The sequence below is a fragment of the Hirundo rustica genome, chromosome 1, assembly GCF_015227805.2.
Source record: "Hirundo rustica isolate bHirRus1 chromosome 1, bHirRus1.pri.v3, whole genome shotgun sequence".
NCBI classification, from domain to species: Eukaryota; Metazoa; Chordata; class Aves; order Passeriformes; family Hirundinidae; genus Hirundo; species Hirundo rustica.
This window is the reverse complement of record NC_053450.1, coordinates 129131649-129149548: the sequence shown is the minus strand read 5'-3', so window position 1 is coordinate 129149548 and position 17900 is coordinate 129131649. Positions and strand designations below refer to the sequence as shown.

General features: G+C 33.6%; 1 protein-coding gene across 3 annotated transcripts in view; it reads left to right on the top strand.

Annotated features, from left to right (window-relative positions):
- Positions 1–17900, top strand: part of PHF14 (PHD finger protein 14) — a 163654-nt gene that overhangs the window by 66027 nt on the left and 79727 nt on the right. For all 3 annotated transcript variants that reach the window (XM_040072366.1, XM_040072355.2, XM_040072375.2), the window contains exons 15-16: positions 3203–3253; positions 3411–3532. In XM_040072366.1, the coding sequence (XP_039928300.1) occupies positions 3203–3253; positions 3411–3532 (173 nt within the window). The remainder of the gene's footprint in view (positions 1–3202; positions 3254–3410; positions 3533–17900) is intronic.

Genomic DNA, 17900 nt, shown 5'->3' with positions numbered 1-17900 from the left:
GCCTACTGAATGAATTCCAAAGCTGTGTAAGTACAGAACTTAGGATGAGATACAGCCAAAGACTTGCCAGTCAGCAGTCACTAAATGTCAACATATGAAATAGTTTTTCACTGAAATCTTCTGTTTCTACATGAAGAAAATTTTATAGGTGCATGTTTTGTACACTTCACTTAGTTCAGTACTTTTTTTGAAATTATTATCCTTGTTCTGAAGTGTCACCTTGTCACAGTTGCCATGTGTGGGTTGTATCTCTCTAATCCACACCTTCTCTGTTTTGATCTGGACTGAGTTGTCCATCCCAAATGGTAGAAGTTTTGCAGCATTTCTGCCTTTTGCAGTAAAGTAAAAAAGCTGCTGGGATAACATTGGCGTTAATAGGGATTTTGCTTGTGTGCTGATAACATGACTTTGCTTTCCCAACTTATTGTTTGAACACTTTGGAAATACAGGGACAAATTTCACAAAACTGTCTTGTTTCATTTTATGATATAGGGAACTCCTCGATTGAAGTTATCGCTGTAGTATTGAATTTCCAGGTATTTTGTTTTAAAAAAAATATCACTGTCTTTATGGGCATCTTTTGCTGGATTAACATCCTAAGTTTTGAATAGGAACAAGTTTATCTCAAGTGTAATATATGCCATTTAATAGCATTTCCTTTAGCTACTTTTAAATGACAACTCTTAAATTGTTTATGGCAATTACATGTAGTGCTAATATTTTATATTTATAATCTCTGATATTTTCATTCTGAACGTGCTAATGACAGAAATTATTCAGAGCAATTTAAAATTCAGTACTTTGAAGCAAACGGTAGTGAATAATACTGAACAGAGTAATCAGATTTACCTGATTCTTTCCTGTTAACCTGCAAGGTAACTTTAGTGACAACATATGTAAAATTACAAATGTCACATTACTGGAGGGCTGTTGCTGAAAATCAAAGAATATTCAATTTTCAGTTGTTAATTTGATCTTATTTTTCATGTTGAATGCTGGCAGTAGTAAAATGATTGGAGCAGAAGCATTGAAAATATGTTTAACTATGGAGGTCCGTTTTAAAAAAAAAAAAACAACAAAACTTAAAATTGCTATTTTAAAAGCATATAAAATAGCCTACAAATATGTGTGCTAAAGTTGTTGATTTTAATGTTTGTTTTCTAGTGGTTATTGAACAAACTCAAGTATAGTTGAAGGTTTAGAAAGCTAATGAAAGCATAGTGAAAGTATAATTTAATGTGACATTCTTGGTGATACACATCACACAGTATATAGCAGACAGGTGCAAACCAACATTTTCTGGGCAAAAGTGACTAAATTATTTATAAACCTTATATCTTAATTGTACTGTAGTTTAAGTATGCTTCATTATTCCTTAAAATGGAGTTATTAATGTGTAATATTATTTTTGACTCTAAATAGAAAGTGTTATTATTACCTAGATTTCCAAATTATGTGTCAGTTTTCTGTCCTTAGGACTAATTCCAGAGGCTGAAAGTAGTAAAATTGGCATTTAGTGTGCTGGTGTCTGATCAAACTTTTTTGTCTGCTCTTAATTTGCAGTGACTTTGAATTGTGTAACGTGTAGTTGACACACAGCCCATGTTACATTAATATCTCTAATATTATATTGATAAATTCAGTTATGTGTAGTGAATTTTTTTTTTCCCATATTTTGGCACTACTTTGTGGCTTGTGGAATGTAGAACACCTCAATTAATGAATGTGTAGTAAATATTGATATGTATTAAATAGATAAGGTCTTACATTTTTTAATAAATCACCCTTAGGGAAATGAGAAGGGGAACCCTAATGGCAATTAAAGTATTCTAAAGAGCCATGAAATAGACTAGCATTTTCCATTCCACTACAGTCATTGCTACTACACGGTTAAATCTTGACTAAAAAAAGAAAATCTTCCTAAACAGAATGTTACTAACATACACAGATCAAAATCTGCATAAGTATAAATGTGTAGATGCGTTGAAGTGGCAGGTTTATTTGCAGTATAGCAGTATTTAAATCTGTAAAACAGTTTAAAATAGAGAACTGTCTTTAATTTGAAGCTACTATAAATCGTCTTCAAAGGGGACCCAAACAGGAGAAATATTATATTGTTAGCTTCTTTGGAATTGAATTTATGACTGCTTGTGCTTCTAAACTAGTCTAAGATTTTTTTCATGAGCTGGTTTTTTATGTTTTTCTGAAGTGAACACCAGCTGCTTCAAAAATTTTAAGAAACTGTAAAGGAGGCAGTGCTTTTCTTTATCATATGATGCATTAGTATGGTGATTTTCTCCCATAAAAACAAGCATTATCATGGTTTTTTTGTTTATTTATGTTGTGTGTGTGTGTGTGTGTGTGTCAGATATTTTGGGTTACTGGCGTAGTCTGATATTTCTTATTTCCTTCCACATCCCTTCTAATATACTTTAATTTTTAAACAAGAAGGAAAGAGTGATATTGTAAGCTTATGGCAGTTACACAACACAGGTTAATAATGCTGCTGTTTCAAAGATAAAAGGTAGTGACTGAACCTGAACTCATGCAAGTTGTATGTAGTAACTTAAAAGGTGCTTGTAAACCTTTGGTGCTCACTTTATACTGTTTTGGCCAGCTGCAATACTGAAAAATATTCTAGTTTTTGTGTAGAATCATCAGAAACACCTGTTGTGTACCAGTCATTTGTTGGTATATGCTACAGCTTTATGAGAATTTGCCATAAACCCATTCTACCAAGCTTCAGTGTGAAAGTTTTAATTCTTATTACTCCTCAAAATCTGTAAGTTATTCTGCGTTTCTGTTTTGGTAATGTTCTTTTAAGTTTTTTTAAATCCTATCACTTGGCTTCTAAGTAGAGCATATTTTAGTGCTCAATATACTTTTCATATGGATTTTCGAATTGCTAGTTTTGGGACATTTGTGCAAAGTCTGTAAGAGATTTGTAATTCTAGTGGCAATGTTTTTAAAAATAAGTCTTAACATGCTCAAATATTAATATTTACTTTTGTGGCTAGTTTTATAGATTTATGTTAAGAATGTGAGGCTATTGTCTAATACTGGTCAGTGTAGTTGTCTGGCAATGGTTCTGTAGGTAATGCCTTAAATTATTTCCTGTGATATATTTTTCTTGTTACGAATAATAGATAAAGCAGAAACATTCTGTTACCTAACATTGAATTTTAAATATATTCTCTTCTAGAGAACTAGAGGACGAAAACGAAGCTTTGTGCCTGAAGAAGAAAAGCCTGAGGTTGGAATATAGTGTTTTGTTTGTTTGTTTTTTTAACAGTTTCACAAAAAATTAAACTTTGGGCTGAAGTGTTACTTTCCATGCCATAATTGAAAATATTTGTTTTCCTTCCCTCCTTTTCCCCTCATTCCTTTCTTTTTGCCTTCTGCTGTGACAGGAACGTATTCCCAGAGAAAGAAGGCAGCGACAGTCTGTGCTGCAAAAGAAGCCCAAGTCAGAGGATTTAAGGACTGAGTGTGCTACCTGCAAAGGAACTGGAGACAATGAAAATCTAGTCAGGTAGGTTTGATACTCCTACCTTATGAGGAATTAGAGTCCCATCTTTCACTTTGTCGTGATTAAAATGAAGAAAATGTACTTTTTGAAAATACAATAAATTTCATCCCCTTATTTAGGGGTATAATTACATCAGAAATACTGACTTGATTCACTTATTGATCTGGCAAAAACATTTCTATTTTAAATAACTAAGATAATCTGGTTTCTAACACAGGAGAATTAATTTGCTCTCATCAGGGTGAACTGTCAATATTTTAGAGCAGGTCAGAAAGATAAACCAACATTTTAATGATATTAAAGCTACATGAGCATCCTAAAAGTAATTAAATTAAAATAATCAACGATTTTATGAGCTAAATGTGGATTATGAAGAATTTATGTTTCTAAAAAGGTATTAATGCTACCTCCATTAATGCAGATCACGAAGGGGTTTGATAATCATGTTTCTTATCTGAAACAGAAATGAAAAAAAGACCCTTGAATGATGTTTTAGTAGGTGCAGAAATCTAATTAAAGTGTAGAATAGCTGCTATTAAATAGCTATCATTGACCACAACTTCTGCACATTTTGACTTTATAGCTGGCATTGTAGCCTCTTTGCAAAGTTGTAAAAACTGTTCACAATTCTTGAAAGAAGAATCATGGACCTTGTCAATCAGAAGGTGGATTTTAATTGAATCTACAGAGATTTCATTAAAATGATCTTATAAATTCAAGTTTTAAAAAGTGTGTTGTATTTAGGTCCTGTATTCTTCAGCGAGATTTTTCTAGACAAGTTCTTCACTTTAGGTCAGATATAATTGTTGCTTTTAACTGGAAGGGGTACTCCGACATAAGTATTTTTGTTTATTTCTGGGAGTCAGAGTAATGAGAAAGATCAGAATCACTGCTGACATAGACAAGCAACAGATAGCTTTATAATGAAGATGTATCACAGGTACAGATGCCTTGTGCATACTCAGGATAGCTGGTTTTCGTATCAACCACAGAATATGATTTACCATAGAAGTTGGTAAAATTACAAGGTTGTGTGCCAGGGTGTAGTTGTATTTCCAGACTGGAGACAGAGTGCCTGTACAAGCTCATCAGTAGCTGTGTGACTCTCATTTATAGACAAGCTACTCCTGCTGGGTAATCTTAGATCCTGCTCAGAACCAGACTGAGATAGAGGGGGGTGTTACAGGGATTGCTCATGCAGTTACACTGATGAGGACTGGTGGCAGCAGGTTTTTATCTGCCCATGGCAAGATTATTAACTATAGGGCTTTCTTTAGCCCTATAGTTTACAAGAAATAAAAGATATACAGGAAGACAGTTTTGGTAAAGCGCATGCTGTGTTTCACTGTGAAAAAGGCAGTGATTTTTTTTTTTTTTTTTTTTTCTTTTCTTTTCTTTTCCCCCTTCGGGCTTTTTCTAGAAATGTGGAAAATACCACATTGGAGGACGTAAAGGATAAGATGAGAAAATGCCGTGAGGAGCTGTATATTTAGGTTGCAATTAAAAAATAATGGTAGAAAATTACTGTTATGTCTTCTTTACTACAGAAAATGATTTTTGTAGTAATTTAGATGGGTGAAAAATAAATGTCATATATGCTAAAACCCAACAGTTCTCTTAAAAATCACTCTCATAATTAGGCCAAGAAACTGAACAGTAGTCCTACACTGGAGGAGGAGTTTGTTATGTTCTAATCCTTTGTTCATAATTCTCTGAAAAATATTTCCTTAAATCTTATTTTCCATGTTAATTTTTAAAAAAGATTTAAATTTAAAACTTGCTTTTTTTCAGATAATTCCTATAAATAGCTTCAACTTTATCCAGTTTAGGTTACCTCTGCTTCTAAAGAGCTGTGGAGGCTTACTTTTGATAATCACTAAATTATGTTAACTCTGCAGTCTAAGATGTATACAGGGAGTGATCCACAGTGTTGCTATGTCAGAGAAAGTTTTCAGATGCTTATTTTCTTTTGCGTTGTCTTGAAGTGATAGGAGTGATGCTCTCCCTGCCCTGGTGCTTTTTCCTTCCTGTTCCTTCATGCAGGACTCTTTTGTGGAGGCAGAAATAGTGTTTTAAATGCGAGGTTATAGGACTCCTTGGAAGCAAGAGATGTTAAGGAGGGAAAACAGTATTTTTTCAATATCTGTTTGTTTGGCAGTATCTATTAGTAAAGTCCAGAATTTCTCAGATCTTTGTTGTTGTCTTTGCTCTTCATCAAAATTACTGGATTTAATTTTCCCGCTTTCTAACCCATCTGTTACTAAGAAAATGGGGTTGTGGTTATGTTTTACAAAAGATTTTTCTGAATATAGGAGTTCATCACTAAGTTAAATCGAACTATGGAACTGGTGAAACTGCAGATTTAAGGAATAATCTTGAAGGGCCTTCTGTCTTTTCCTGCTGTGTGTTACTGCAAACAGGGCTGGTTACATGATGCTTGGACAGTCTGCTTTTAAAAATTGTAGGTTCTTCTAAAATGTATTTGGCCCTCACTGCAGAGTTGCTGTTTTGAGTAAGGATTACAGGAAGATAAGCAATTTTTTGATATTTCAAATAATGCTGCAGAAATTTGTAATTTATAATAATAATTTATTTAGCAATGAATCTGGAGAAAAAGACATAATTTAACTAGTTATGACTAGTTTAACTATATGACTATTGGAATTTTTATTTTAGTCTCCATTTCAAATGCTCCTGGGTAGCATTAGATGGTTAAGGGATTATTTGTTACATGTTCAGTGGCTTTACTTAACCTGTTGTTCATATGGTTTAAAACCAATAAATACCTATGGAAAGATTTATCCTTAAAAAGTACATTTAATTCTGATGAATTATAATGCTTTGCTAACTGACTGAATTTTGCCTTAGTGACAAATTAGGGTGTCTTTAATTATAAGCTTTTATCTAAAACTTATTGACAGGTTGCTTTTATTTATGCTAATAGTTTAGCATATGTGTGCATTATAGACTTGTCAAGATTGTGCTTATTTAATCAGGGATGTCAGATAATACAGATAGACTCTTCAGCATGCACTAGAGTTGCATGCACTAGAACTGAAAGTTTAGATTTTGTGATTTTGTCCACTAGAAAGGATCAGTCTTGTGATCCTTATGTGATGGCTTTTTTTCCTTTTTTTTTTTTTTTTTTTTTTTTTTTTTTTTTTTTTTTTAAATTATTATTATTATTACAGTGAGGCTATTTTTTAAATTCTTGTATGCACATCTGTGTAAATTCTGTTGAGCTAAGTGAACCTCCAGTTTTTACCATTTACAAGAATAATTAGTGGCACCGTCAAGATTTACAAATCTACCAGAGAAAAGTTAATTGAAACCATGTACTAAAATGAGGCAAAGTTGGATTCATAACTGTCATTATAAATAAGTGAGAAAGCTATAGCTGTAATTAGAGAAAAGTGTGGATTTTTACTATCTTTTTACTCAAATGACCTGTCATTGAGTTTTGAGAGAAAGAATAGTAGAAGATGGAAGTCTTAAAATATTTTATATTTGACACAGATAGGTTTGATATGGGGCAGGCATGAAGACACAGCACTCTTTAAAAAGAGAGAAGAGGTAAAAGAGCTATAATGTGTGCTTGAAGCTCCAAAGTATTGTGGAACCAGAGGGTACCTATGAAAATACACTGCTCAGTCTTAGCCAGTAATCAAATATTGGCAGCATTTGCTTTACATAAAAGTGTGGTAGCTTCTAAAGCTTGATGTGAAAGGTAAATTTTCTGAGAAGCTCAGAAGGTAATTTTAAAGGTTCTGTTTGTTTTTAGAGCTGACCTCTGCTGTTTGTTTCAGAAAGCATTTAGATATGATGCTTTTCATTTTGTGAGTCATTTGAAGTCATGTATGGTTTAGACATTTAAAAGGTTTCATGAGTGCTTCATTACAATCTTGCATGAACTGCTTAGAATGATAGATCTTGCAGAGGAATTGCTTTATTCTAATTACCTCCTGGGTTTTTTTTTTTTTTTTTTTTTTTTTTTACCGAGGCTGTAATTCACTGATGCAAATCTTTAAAAATAGCTCCCCAGTAGTTCTCTTCAGAATGCCACCATATTTAGTAGAAACATGGATAAAGAAGTATCTTTCAGGTGGCTCAGTATGTAATAGTTAAAACCTGCCCTCCATATTGCAGCATTGTACAGATTAAGTGCTTCTAGCACAATATTGCTGTATAATCTGCTTGATAAAATAAAAAATTAGGATGAATTAAAGTAATTTCGATTTGCAGAACAGTTTTCTAGAGAAGAATGTACAAGCTAATTCAGTTTAAAAACTTTCAAGGGAGGACTTGTAAATGACTTCACTTCTAAAAAGTGGCCTCTTCTCGAAAAATATTCCAATTTTCAACTGCTGCTGTTAAAAAAAGAAATTAAATACAGCATCTATTGTTTGCTTCAAGACATGCTTGGGTAATATTTTGGTAATGTAGTACATTACATTAGATTGGCATCTCAATAGTAGATTTGAGAAAAGCAGAATAGAGTTAGAATATCATTCTTGTACAGGCAAAAATTAGGTTAAAGAAATGTCTGAAAAACATTCAATTTCTTCATCCAGAAATTTAGAGCAAGTGCATTCTTTTGTAGTTTTGTGTATTGAGTTTTTCTGCTGTATTGTCAGTTAAGTTAGAATTTTCCATTTCATTTGATTTGCAGTAACTGAGGCAAAATTATGACTTCAGCATTACAGAGAGGGTAAAAAAAGATGAAGGTCATGTGTTTGAAAGCATAGAGTAGAATTTGTTGAAACAGATTTGAATGCTGGTTATAAGGTATTCAAAAACTATAAATCTGCAAAGCAAATTATCAAGAATGTATGTAGTATTTATTTTTAATGCATATATTTACTAGGAAATAAGCTAAATGTAAAAGTACTTATTTTTCCCATATACTCTCTCACTTTTCAAGCAAGTCTAATGTGCTGCATGTCCAGTCACTGTATCGAGGCAGACAGGGAAGGTGAGGAGTAGGAAAGGCAAAAGAAGAAAATATATGGAGTGTCATATTTACTAAACAAAAGAAAAATTATGAGTAAAATTAACTGCAAGGTTGACTATAATATGAGTTAATCAATCATGCTATAACTGAAAATCTTTAAAAGGTGTGCAACATATGTAATTCTGGTACTATAAACATATGTATTGTGTTTAGGATGATAATTTATACTGTGTAAAAGATTGTGTGCTTAGCTGCACACAGTGGTTAGCTTTCATTCTGCTTTTGACAGAAAGTGTGTTCTAGACAGTCTCTTTTGAATCCTCTGGAGATCATCTGTCCAAAAATGTCTCTCACCAGATTTCCTTAATTGTATTTGTCTGGTGTAGGTTTATCTTTGCATTTTTATTTCTTACATTTCCATGCAAAGGGGCATGCCGAAATTCAAGTTAAGGATTTCTTCCTTATTTGTTCAGCTGTTAGTTTTGAATCTCTTCATGAGCTGAAGTTTATTCCAGAACAGGTACATTAATTATTCATTACTTTAAACGCACTGCAACAAAATTCACAGTCCATCATAGTGATTGAAAACCTTCTGTTTACAGTAGAAGTTCAAGACCACTAATGTAGGGATTAATTACAAGGAAAATGTTAGTTGAGCTGCAATTTGCAGCAACCTTACATGTTACAGAGGATTACAAATGCACTATTTTATTGGAATGAACTAAGAGAATGAAAGGAAATGTAATGTTCAGTTGTGTAGTTTATTTCTGCTATGTAATTTACAGGGATTAATTCTGTGGGTTAACTTTTCTAGTTGCTTGAGTTTACCTGTTAGATAATTTTTTGCATATTGCCTTCTGGAAAGTGTTTCTTTTTTGTTCTAGATAGCAGGATAGTACATATAATGACAAATGCACGTTTTCTTCAGAGTACTTTATTCAAACTGAATTTGCTTTGCATTTTACTTTCTGTAAATTCATATGCTATGGCAGACATTAAAAAGAAACTGTAAGCATTGTGTAGCTCTCATGCCAAATGCCTCCAAGTCAGGCATAGATCTGAGACTCGTACTGCTGTCATCCAGAGCTTCTCTAGAAGTAGACTGCTGGGTGTGTTTGGATTTGAGCTATCCAGTGACCTGAAGCTGTTCATGTCTGGAACATTTGCAGAAAGTGCATGGCAGACTGTTGGGTTTTCTGTTAATTAGGCATCAGTCTATTTAGTGATTTCTTTAGTACGCTTGTCTGTTATTTTCCTGAAATGAGACAGCAAAATATGAATTGAAGCCCCGGTTACTATTTTCCCTTGATTGTTTTGCTGCTTAACTCTTAGGAAAATTTAAACCATCTAAAGAATAGAAGCTCAGGTCTTTGGTTATTGATTTTGTGTTCCATTTCTGGTTTGTTTCATGATAATATGTAGTCTTGAAAGAATTATTTTATAGGTAGTCTGTGTAGGAGTGGCGCAAAACTGAAATTTTGTAGGTATTTTTAAAAGACCTTTTACCATTCATTTCTGTTACCAGAATTAAAAAATTCAGGCTGGGAAATCTGCGCACAACCATCAGATGTAGTTTTGCTATAAAGTTTAGCCTTGAGTTGTTTTGCAAAGGAGAGCAAACCTGCATGTGAAGTTATCTGGCCTGCCATGCTTTCTGATCAAATGCAGGTACAGCAAAGTGTGATTCCCCCCACAGGCTCCACAAAAGGATTTATTTGATTTTTTTGGGGCAGTTGTTAAATGGCATTTCCTGTTAATACACTGGGAAGAGTAGAGGAAAAATGGATATTTGTCTCTCTTCAGTGTTAACAAAGTTCTAAAAGCCTGTTGGTGCATATTGTGATATTTGATGAGGTTTGTTAGTATTCCTCTGACAAGTGAATAGGAAAGAGCCATGTGAGCATTCCCTGATTGTTTTTCTTCACATTCTTTTCTGGGCTGTTTACTGATCTGTCAGTCAAATCTTCTTGAAGTTCAAGCTGGGCTTTAGTCTGTAGAAGCTTAGTGAACAGTAGAAGTTTCTACTCTTCAGTTATAAGTGTGATTGTCCGAAGTTCTTAGTATTGATACTTGAAGTACACTGATCCAAAAAGCTTCTGTACCAGTGTCATGAACTTCAGAAATATACAACAAGATAACCACTTGTAAATAAGAGAATCTTATTACAGGGTTACCTTGTTTTCCACTTATAAAGAGTATTTTACCATTATTTTATTATTAAACTTTTAATATATAGTTATCCTTTTTTCCCCATTCAGTAACAGCTGATTGATCAAGTCTTTAGTGCAGTCATAGGCTTGTAATTTACAGCTTGAAACGATATTTCACAGTTGTAATCTGTTCCCCAGACAGCTATGTATCTCAGGATTTATTTATTTTTCTGCTTGCCTTTGGAAATATATGTATCAGAGACCTTTGCTCCTTTTTTTTTTTTTTTTGTATTTTGTAACTACTAGGATTTATAATAATTTATAAAATGAAAAAATACAATACAGAGGTTCTTGGCTATAAGTAATGAGTGACCTCTTAAGATAAAGCAGTCACTGAATGACGTGATTTTTCAGAAGGTCAAAATTATTTCATGAAACAAGATGCAGATTTTGAAACTGCAATCTGTGATGGAAGAGGGGAGCCTCATGACCCATCAAATTATTTCCCAGTCTGGTTACCAGTAATAGGTTATGATTGCAAAAATATCTACATGGATGGGGTCAGTAGGTTCTTATTTTTTTGAGCATTCTTAAGATTTTTTTTCTTACATCAAATTGCATCAAATAGTTCAATTCAGTTGGCATTTGAATATGTCACATTTGAATGTGTCATTCATTCCGGCCAAACTGCTTCGGTCACTTTCAGTGCAGCAAGCTTATGACATCAGAATATTTCATAGTACAACATACTCAGAAAGCAAATGTCAAATTAATTACCAATTCAGTTGTTTTTCATTGTTAAACCAAGCCACTGCTATAGAAGCCACAAGACTGAAATTTATATTTATGAAATGTATGACATGAAAATTTTCATGTCCAGGTAATAAAACGACGTGTTAGAAGACCACGGCAGGAGACAATAATCACTTAAATGCTGTGTTGCAGCATCAGTTTTGACATCTTTGCATCTGTGCAGTCAGATTTCTGAATTAAATATCTCTTCACAGAGCTGTAGTGTAAATTATGGACTATTTGAGTAGGAAATCTTAATATGCAAAAGAGTAATGCTTACTGTTCCACATGCATTTTTTATTATTTTTCTTACTGCTGCCCAATACTTGTACAAGTCTTTGTGTAGTTAGTTAATCTCTGTGGGGTTTTGATAGTAGGTGACCTGCAGTTTGGGTGCAAAACTTCATCTACGCTATTCAAAACTAATTCTGTCTTGGAACAGTATGAGGTTTCCGTGTTTTGGGGTTTTTTGCATTACCCAAGAAGCCTGTATGTGAAAAGCAGCTTGAGGTACAGTGAGCTTAAGGATATAGAGTCATTTTTCTCAGCACTGACCAGTTATTCTTCACATTATTAATGTGGCATATAATACTGTAATACCATTTAAATTGCATTAATGGCAATAATTTCATTAATAAATCAATGAAGCACAGTTGCATACATTTTTTTGCTAATTTGTGTGTAAATCAAGAATTCTACATATAGCAGTATTCCCTGAGAGGCTGTAGATAATCTACATGTATTTGGGATATTATTACTCTTTTTAGCTTAATTGTGCTGTAGGCTGAAGTATTGCAAAGGTTCTTACTGGAGAACATTACTTTTAAACAGTTAATAAAACTAAAAAGGACAGTAAAAAACTCCACTTCGTTGTAAAGCTTTTTCAGCGTTAGAATATATTTGATAGGGTAAACAGCAAGAGAAATCCGGTTTTAATATTGAACTTTATTTTGAAGTAGCTGAAATAATCTGCATATAGTAACATATAAATAGATAATTTGAGAAGTGTCACGTTAATATCAATCTTCTTATAAAATGTGTTTGCTTTTTGGGAAAGAGAATAGAACTGTAGGGTTTATTTCCTGTACTTCAGCATGATTTTGATGTCCACTAGATTTGGTCTACTTGTCTTGCCATAGTTCCCTGCTGATATGGTCATTGAAATTACAGGTCAAATAATCTAGACTAACATCTGTTACTAAAGTAGTATTTTTTCTGTATGCAAAATTTAGTGTTTTTTAAAAATGCATTTGTTTTTATGCCTTGTTAATAGTTTTGTTCCTTTCTTTTGCAAAATTTTTCATTTTTTGTGTGTTACTTTAAATTAATTTTTGTTTTTTCATCTGTGCTATATACAAAATTGGATTCAGGCTTTGCTTTCAATTAGTAAAACTGAATCTCCTTTACAGCTGCTGAGACTGTTACTATTGCTTACAGTTTGTGTTATTCCTTAACATTCTCATCTCAATGAAATTAAATTTTTGCATCTGATTCACTTCAAGCCATTTTAAATGCCAAAGACAAGATTCTGTATTAAGATGGGAATTGAGTATCACTGAATATTCCAGGTAGGACTTCATTACCTTGTAACAATCTCATTCTTCTTCTTGGGATTTTTTCCTAAATATTTACCCTTGAATGCATTTCTTAAATTCTTGTCATTTGAAGAAATGTTTTTTGAATATTGTCTTGTGGAAATGAGAAACAAGCAGTTTAAGAATTTTGCCACGCTGCTTTGAGTAAAGTTATAAAGTTGCAGATAAATATTTAAGCCTATCACAGATTTCATCTTGAAGAAAACCTAAAAATTCACTTAGTTTTGAGAAGAAAGGATATGCAAGAAAAAAAAAAAGAAAAGCATATGTTTTCTTCAAGAATATGAAAAAGGTCTTAGTGAAGACTAATATGTTTCTCTTTCTCATATCGCTGGTTGTGAGAATGCAAAGGTCAAGTGTAAATTAATGTGCAGTGCTTTGATTAACTAGCTGAATTCATCCCATTTGCTCCCGCTCCTTTCCTTACCCAGTTGTCAGTTAAACAAAGTACAGCAATGTTCCTGTACTGCATGTGCACTTACTGCTGAGGAAGAGGAACACTAAATCCCTCTAATTCTGACTCTGACATCTGACGTGATGTTCTATTAGGGAAATAGTCAGTAAAGTGTAAGCTGACGTTGGAATATGGTGTAGTAACTGACTTTTACCATTGCACATAAACAGAGTAATTATTCTAAATCATAGCATCACTTTCAGATGGATAACCACTAAAATCACTGCACTGTGGTTTCCTGAAAATGCCACAATCCTTCAACTGCCAAATTAAGCCCAGGGAGAACAACCATCGGTAGTGCCTGCACAGTTATGTAGAGGGATGAGCCCTGAACCAAATGAAAAGATGTTCTGGAAGAACAGTAACCTTTCCCATGATGTGCACATTTTCCATTACATTTCTGACACAAAATGCTGTGAAATGATTTAATGTTGACATTTTGTTTTGCTGACTTTTCCTTTCTTATTAAAAAGAAACAAAAGTTAGGTTAGTAAAGTAGAGGGAGGGTGGCCAAGCATTTGAGTTCTAATACAGAAATCTCTGCTTTAAAGTCAAAACCAAAAGCACTCTAAATATACATTGTTTCTTACATTGGATTGTACATACTTTGGGGGAAAAGAAATATACATTTCTCCACCATTGAACACCTTGTATTCATACACCTCAATATTGAACACCTTGATCTGTAAGGTTAATTTATGTTGCTGTTTTGCAGTAATTATATACCAAGTATGCTAATTCTGTAAAGTATCCTTTCTAATTAACAATCACAGAAATCTTACACATCAGCTATATAACACAGCACATGCAGTACATTTATTTCTGCATGTCATTTTTGATGTATGTTGCTAGACGTGATTGTAGAAGGGAGCAAACCATGAGCAGACATGATACAATGAAAGGTCAACACTTGTCACTTGGAAAAGGACAACATTTTATTGAGTGAGGAAACAGAAAGCGGCTCTCCATTCATGCTGTACAGGAGCTTGTCTGCATCTAAAGTAATACATGTAATAATACTTGGACAGAAGAATTACTTGTCTAAAGTGTGGTTCATGCACCCTTTGGCAGCTTTCTATTTTGTGTTTCAGAACTGATGAAAAGCCTTGCTTGTTTCTAGCACAGTGTACAATTTTATCTTTGAAAAACACAGCTTTTGCTTTTGTTTTCTTAAGAATGTGTGAAGTTTTCTTGGCACCTCATTTATTTTATCCTTTTCCCATCCAATTTCAATGTGTTGGACGATGGTTCTTGTCATTGAAAGGTATTCTGTTTCCATGAGGTGGGCGCCTAAACATAAATAAAATATTTTAATTTGCAGTCACTGAAAATAAGCACAGAATTTTGCTTACAGGGTAACTTACTTGAAAGAAAGCGTATATATTGGAGTGTATTTTCTGCCACATTATTTAATGGTTGACCAAAAAGGCATGCTGGGTTTGACAAATTCAAAATAGCCTTAACTTCTGGAAAGAGAACCCCACTTCATCGTAATTTAAGTATTTGTAACTAAAAGGGAAACACTAGCAACTAACTCTCTCTTTTTCCCGAAAACTAAAGTGTGCAGTTGGATTTTAAAAAGGAGAGCGTGTCTTGGAAAAACTGCCTGATAGCACTTCAGGACTTCATAAAAGCGTCAGCATGCTACATGTGCTAAACCAGTTTTGAGGGGGTTTTTTTGTTTGTTGTGGGGATTTTTGGTGGTTGGTTGGTTGGGGTTTTGTTTGTTTTTGTTTTTGAGAGGAAGCCAAAATGGTAGTGATAGCCAAAGGTGGAAATGGTACTAGTACTTAAATGTTGAAGCATCACACAGCTTTAGAATGAGAAGATAGAAGTAAAAACAAATAAAATTCAGTGATAGTAGTGGACCGATAGCTAAATTATTAAATTCTAAAAAATATTGTTGTAATAAAGACTATAATAATTGCTAAAATCCTAATGGCAGTAAGCTAAACAATAGAATTTGTTGGCATTTGTTTGACCATAATATGTAACCAATAATTTTGGAGCTGTTTTGTACAAAGGGCTATTAAAAATGAAATAGATGTTATGAAATTGTTCTGGCAGCCTTTAGCTGTTTGCTAACAATTTAATACAGCAATAAAAGCTAGCAATAGCAGCACCAAAATTGCATAGCAGAAACTTGATTATAATTTGGTAACAAAATATTGTATGGGTTAAAGTGCTCACTTCAGTGTAAACTGTGGGCAGGGTTTATCCTTAGGTTAAAAAATCTCATAAATTTGAATAGCTTTTTAAAGTGTTCTTGTTAGTAAAAGTCGGAGACAAATTACACCTTGTGCTGATGTTGCTGCCTAGGGAAATCGAGGAGAGGAGTTAAATCTTTTATTCTGTAAGTATGCCTGTGTTAAGCTTTCCCAGGACTCAAAATGGAGTCTCTTTGGACCTTGTGATACAGACCTCTTATTTAGGTATTCCCATCTCTGTTCAAAGATCCACGTGAATAAAACATAAAAGCTAAGGGATGAGACTCATGCCTGCATTTTTGCATTTAACTGAGAGCATATTCATTAGCACAACCAAGTGTGAGCACAGACAGGTTTATGCCTGAAGAAAAGCAAATAAACCAAAAAATTCATGTCTAAACTCTGTCTTTATGAAATGGCAAAATCCATTGTAGTTGTGAATTTTATTCTTATTTCCTTTATAAGGCTCTTTCTGGGAGAGTAGAATCTATATGCATTTCTGAATTGTCTGTCCTTTAACTTGTGTAGAAACTCTGACTACACAAGGGGGTTTGTGGAAGAATTTTCTGGAAGTGAAGTGTGCTTTTATAAATGCTTATTGAACTTGACATTAAGATGGAACAGAATATATAGCTGGCTTAATTGGCAGGGCTCTGTGCTAGTCCACAGAAATTTTTGTTTGAGAACCTCAATTGGTTTTTAGACACTTAGGGTATTTAAATTATATTTCTATTTAAATTATTTATATTTCTTAAAGTATTTTGTGAAAAAGCTGAAAATATGAAAATGCTGGCTAAGACAGAGCTTCAGGAAAACTGAGAAAAGGAAATGAGCCAGAAGAAGGGCTACGTAGGCAGAGAGTAAATGAGTAACGAATAGAGGAGAAACCAGTTTGCAAATTCTGTAAAACTTCAAGTAGTGAACAAAGATGTGAAATTTCACATGAAAGCTAGAAGAGATCCGGTCTAGACCCTGCTGGGGACAGCTTCCTCCAGTGCATATTCTGTGTTAACATTTCATGATGCAAGAATTGAGAAGAGGAGAAGTTAAATTACTTGAGAGTGTGCAAAATGTGACAAAAAAAGTCAGCCTTGAAAAAGAACAGTTGATTTTTGAAGATGTTCAGAAAGAATAACAAACAGGATTCAGTAACAGCATGAGAAATACTGACAAGGATAACCTTATTTATTGAGCTGTTTGCTTCAGGATTGAAGACCATTTCTTAATAAATGACAGGAGAAGAAAAGAACTTTTAGATTTTTTTTCCCTTGATGAAGCTTGTAAATGCCACAGTGTATGAGTTTGTGGAGGGATGTTAGGAAAAGCACTTGAGTAAAAAATGATTAAAATGCCCTCTTTTGAAAGAAAATTTAATATCTGTTAAGAAATTAGGGTTACGTGAGTAAAATCAGTAGTGCTAGCTTTAGTAGTCTTATTGAGTGATGAGAGCAGTAATATTTAGTTGAAGTTCTCTACATTTTGGAGAGAATGTGCAACTACAGGTATATAAAACTGCAAAAGCAGCAATTTAATATCTGAAAATGCAGAGCAGATGAAAAGAGGAAAAATAAAAGTACTACTTTGTCATAGTAAAAAATGTTTAAATTGACATAAAAACAGCCTGTCTGCTAGTATCTACTGACAGTTTTTTAATAACACTTACTGTAAAAAAGAGATAAGAAAACCAGTGGGCTCTTAAAACTCTAGAGGTAATCTTAAATTTTCACATTAAAAAACAAAAAGTAACTGCAGGACTTTAATTTTCTTTAATTTTGAAAGGTTTTCTAAATAATTTCTGCTTCTATTAAAAACAGTCACAGAATGTTTGAGATTAGAAAAGACTTCCAGACTGAGCTCCTTAAATGAAAACAAATCAGATAGAGCATGTTAATCCAGGCAGTGTCTGGTTGAGTTTTGAGTATCTCCAAGGATGAATCTCTGCAGCCTCTCTGGACAGCTTATTCTGTTGCTTGTTCCCCTCAGCGTGGAAAAAAAATAAATCTTACATTTAAAAATCTCCTTTATTTCAGTTTTTGCCTGTTACATCTTGTCCTTTCTCCTGGCACCACTAAGAAGTCTTGGCTGTCTTTCCTTCCCTTACATGTATTTACACAGTGAGAAGATTCTCACTGGTTCTTCTCTTCCTCCAGACTAATTCATTTCCAGCCTTAGCCTATTCTTGTATGACAGATACTCCAGCCAGTCATCGTCGTAGTCCCTTT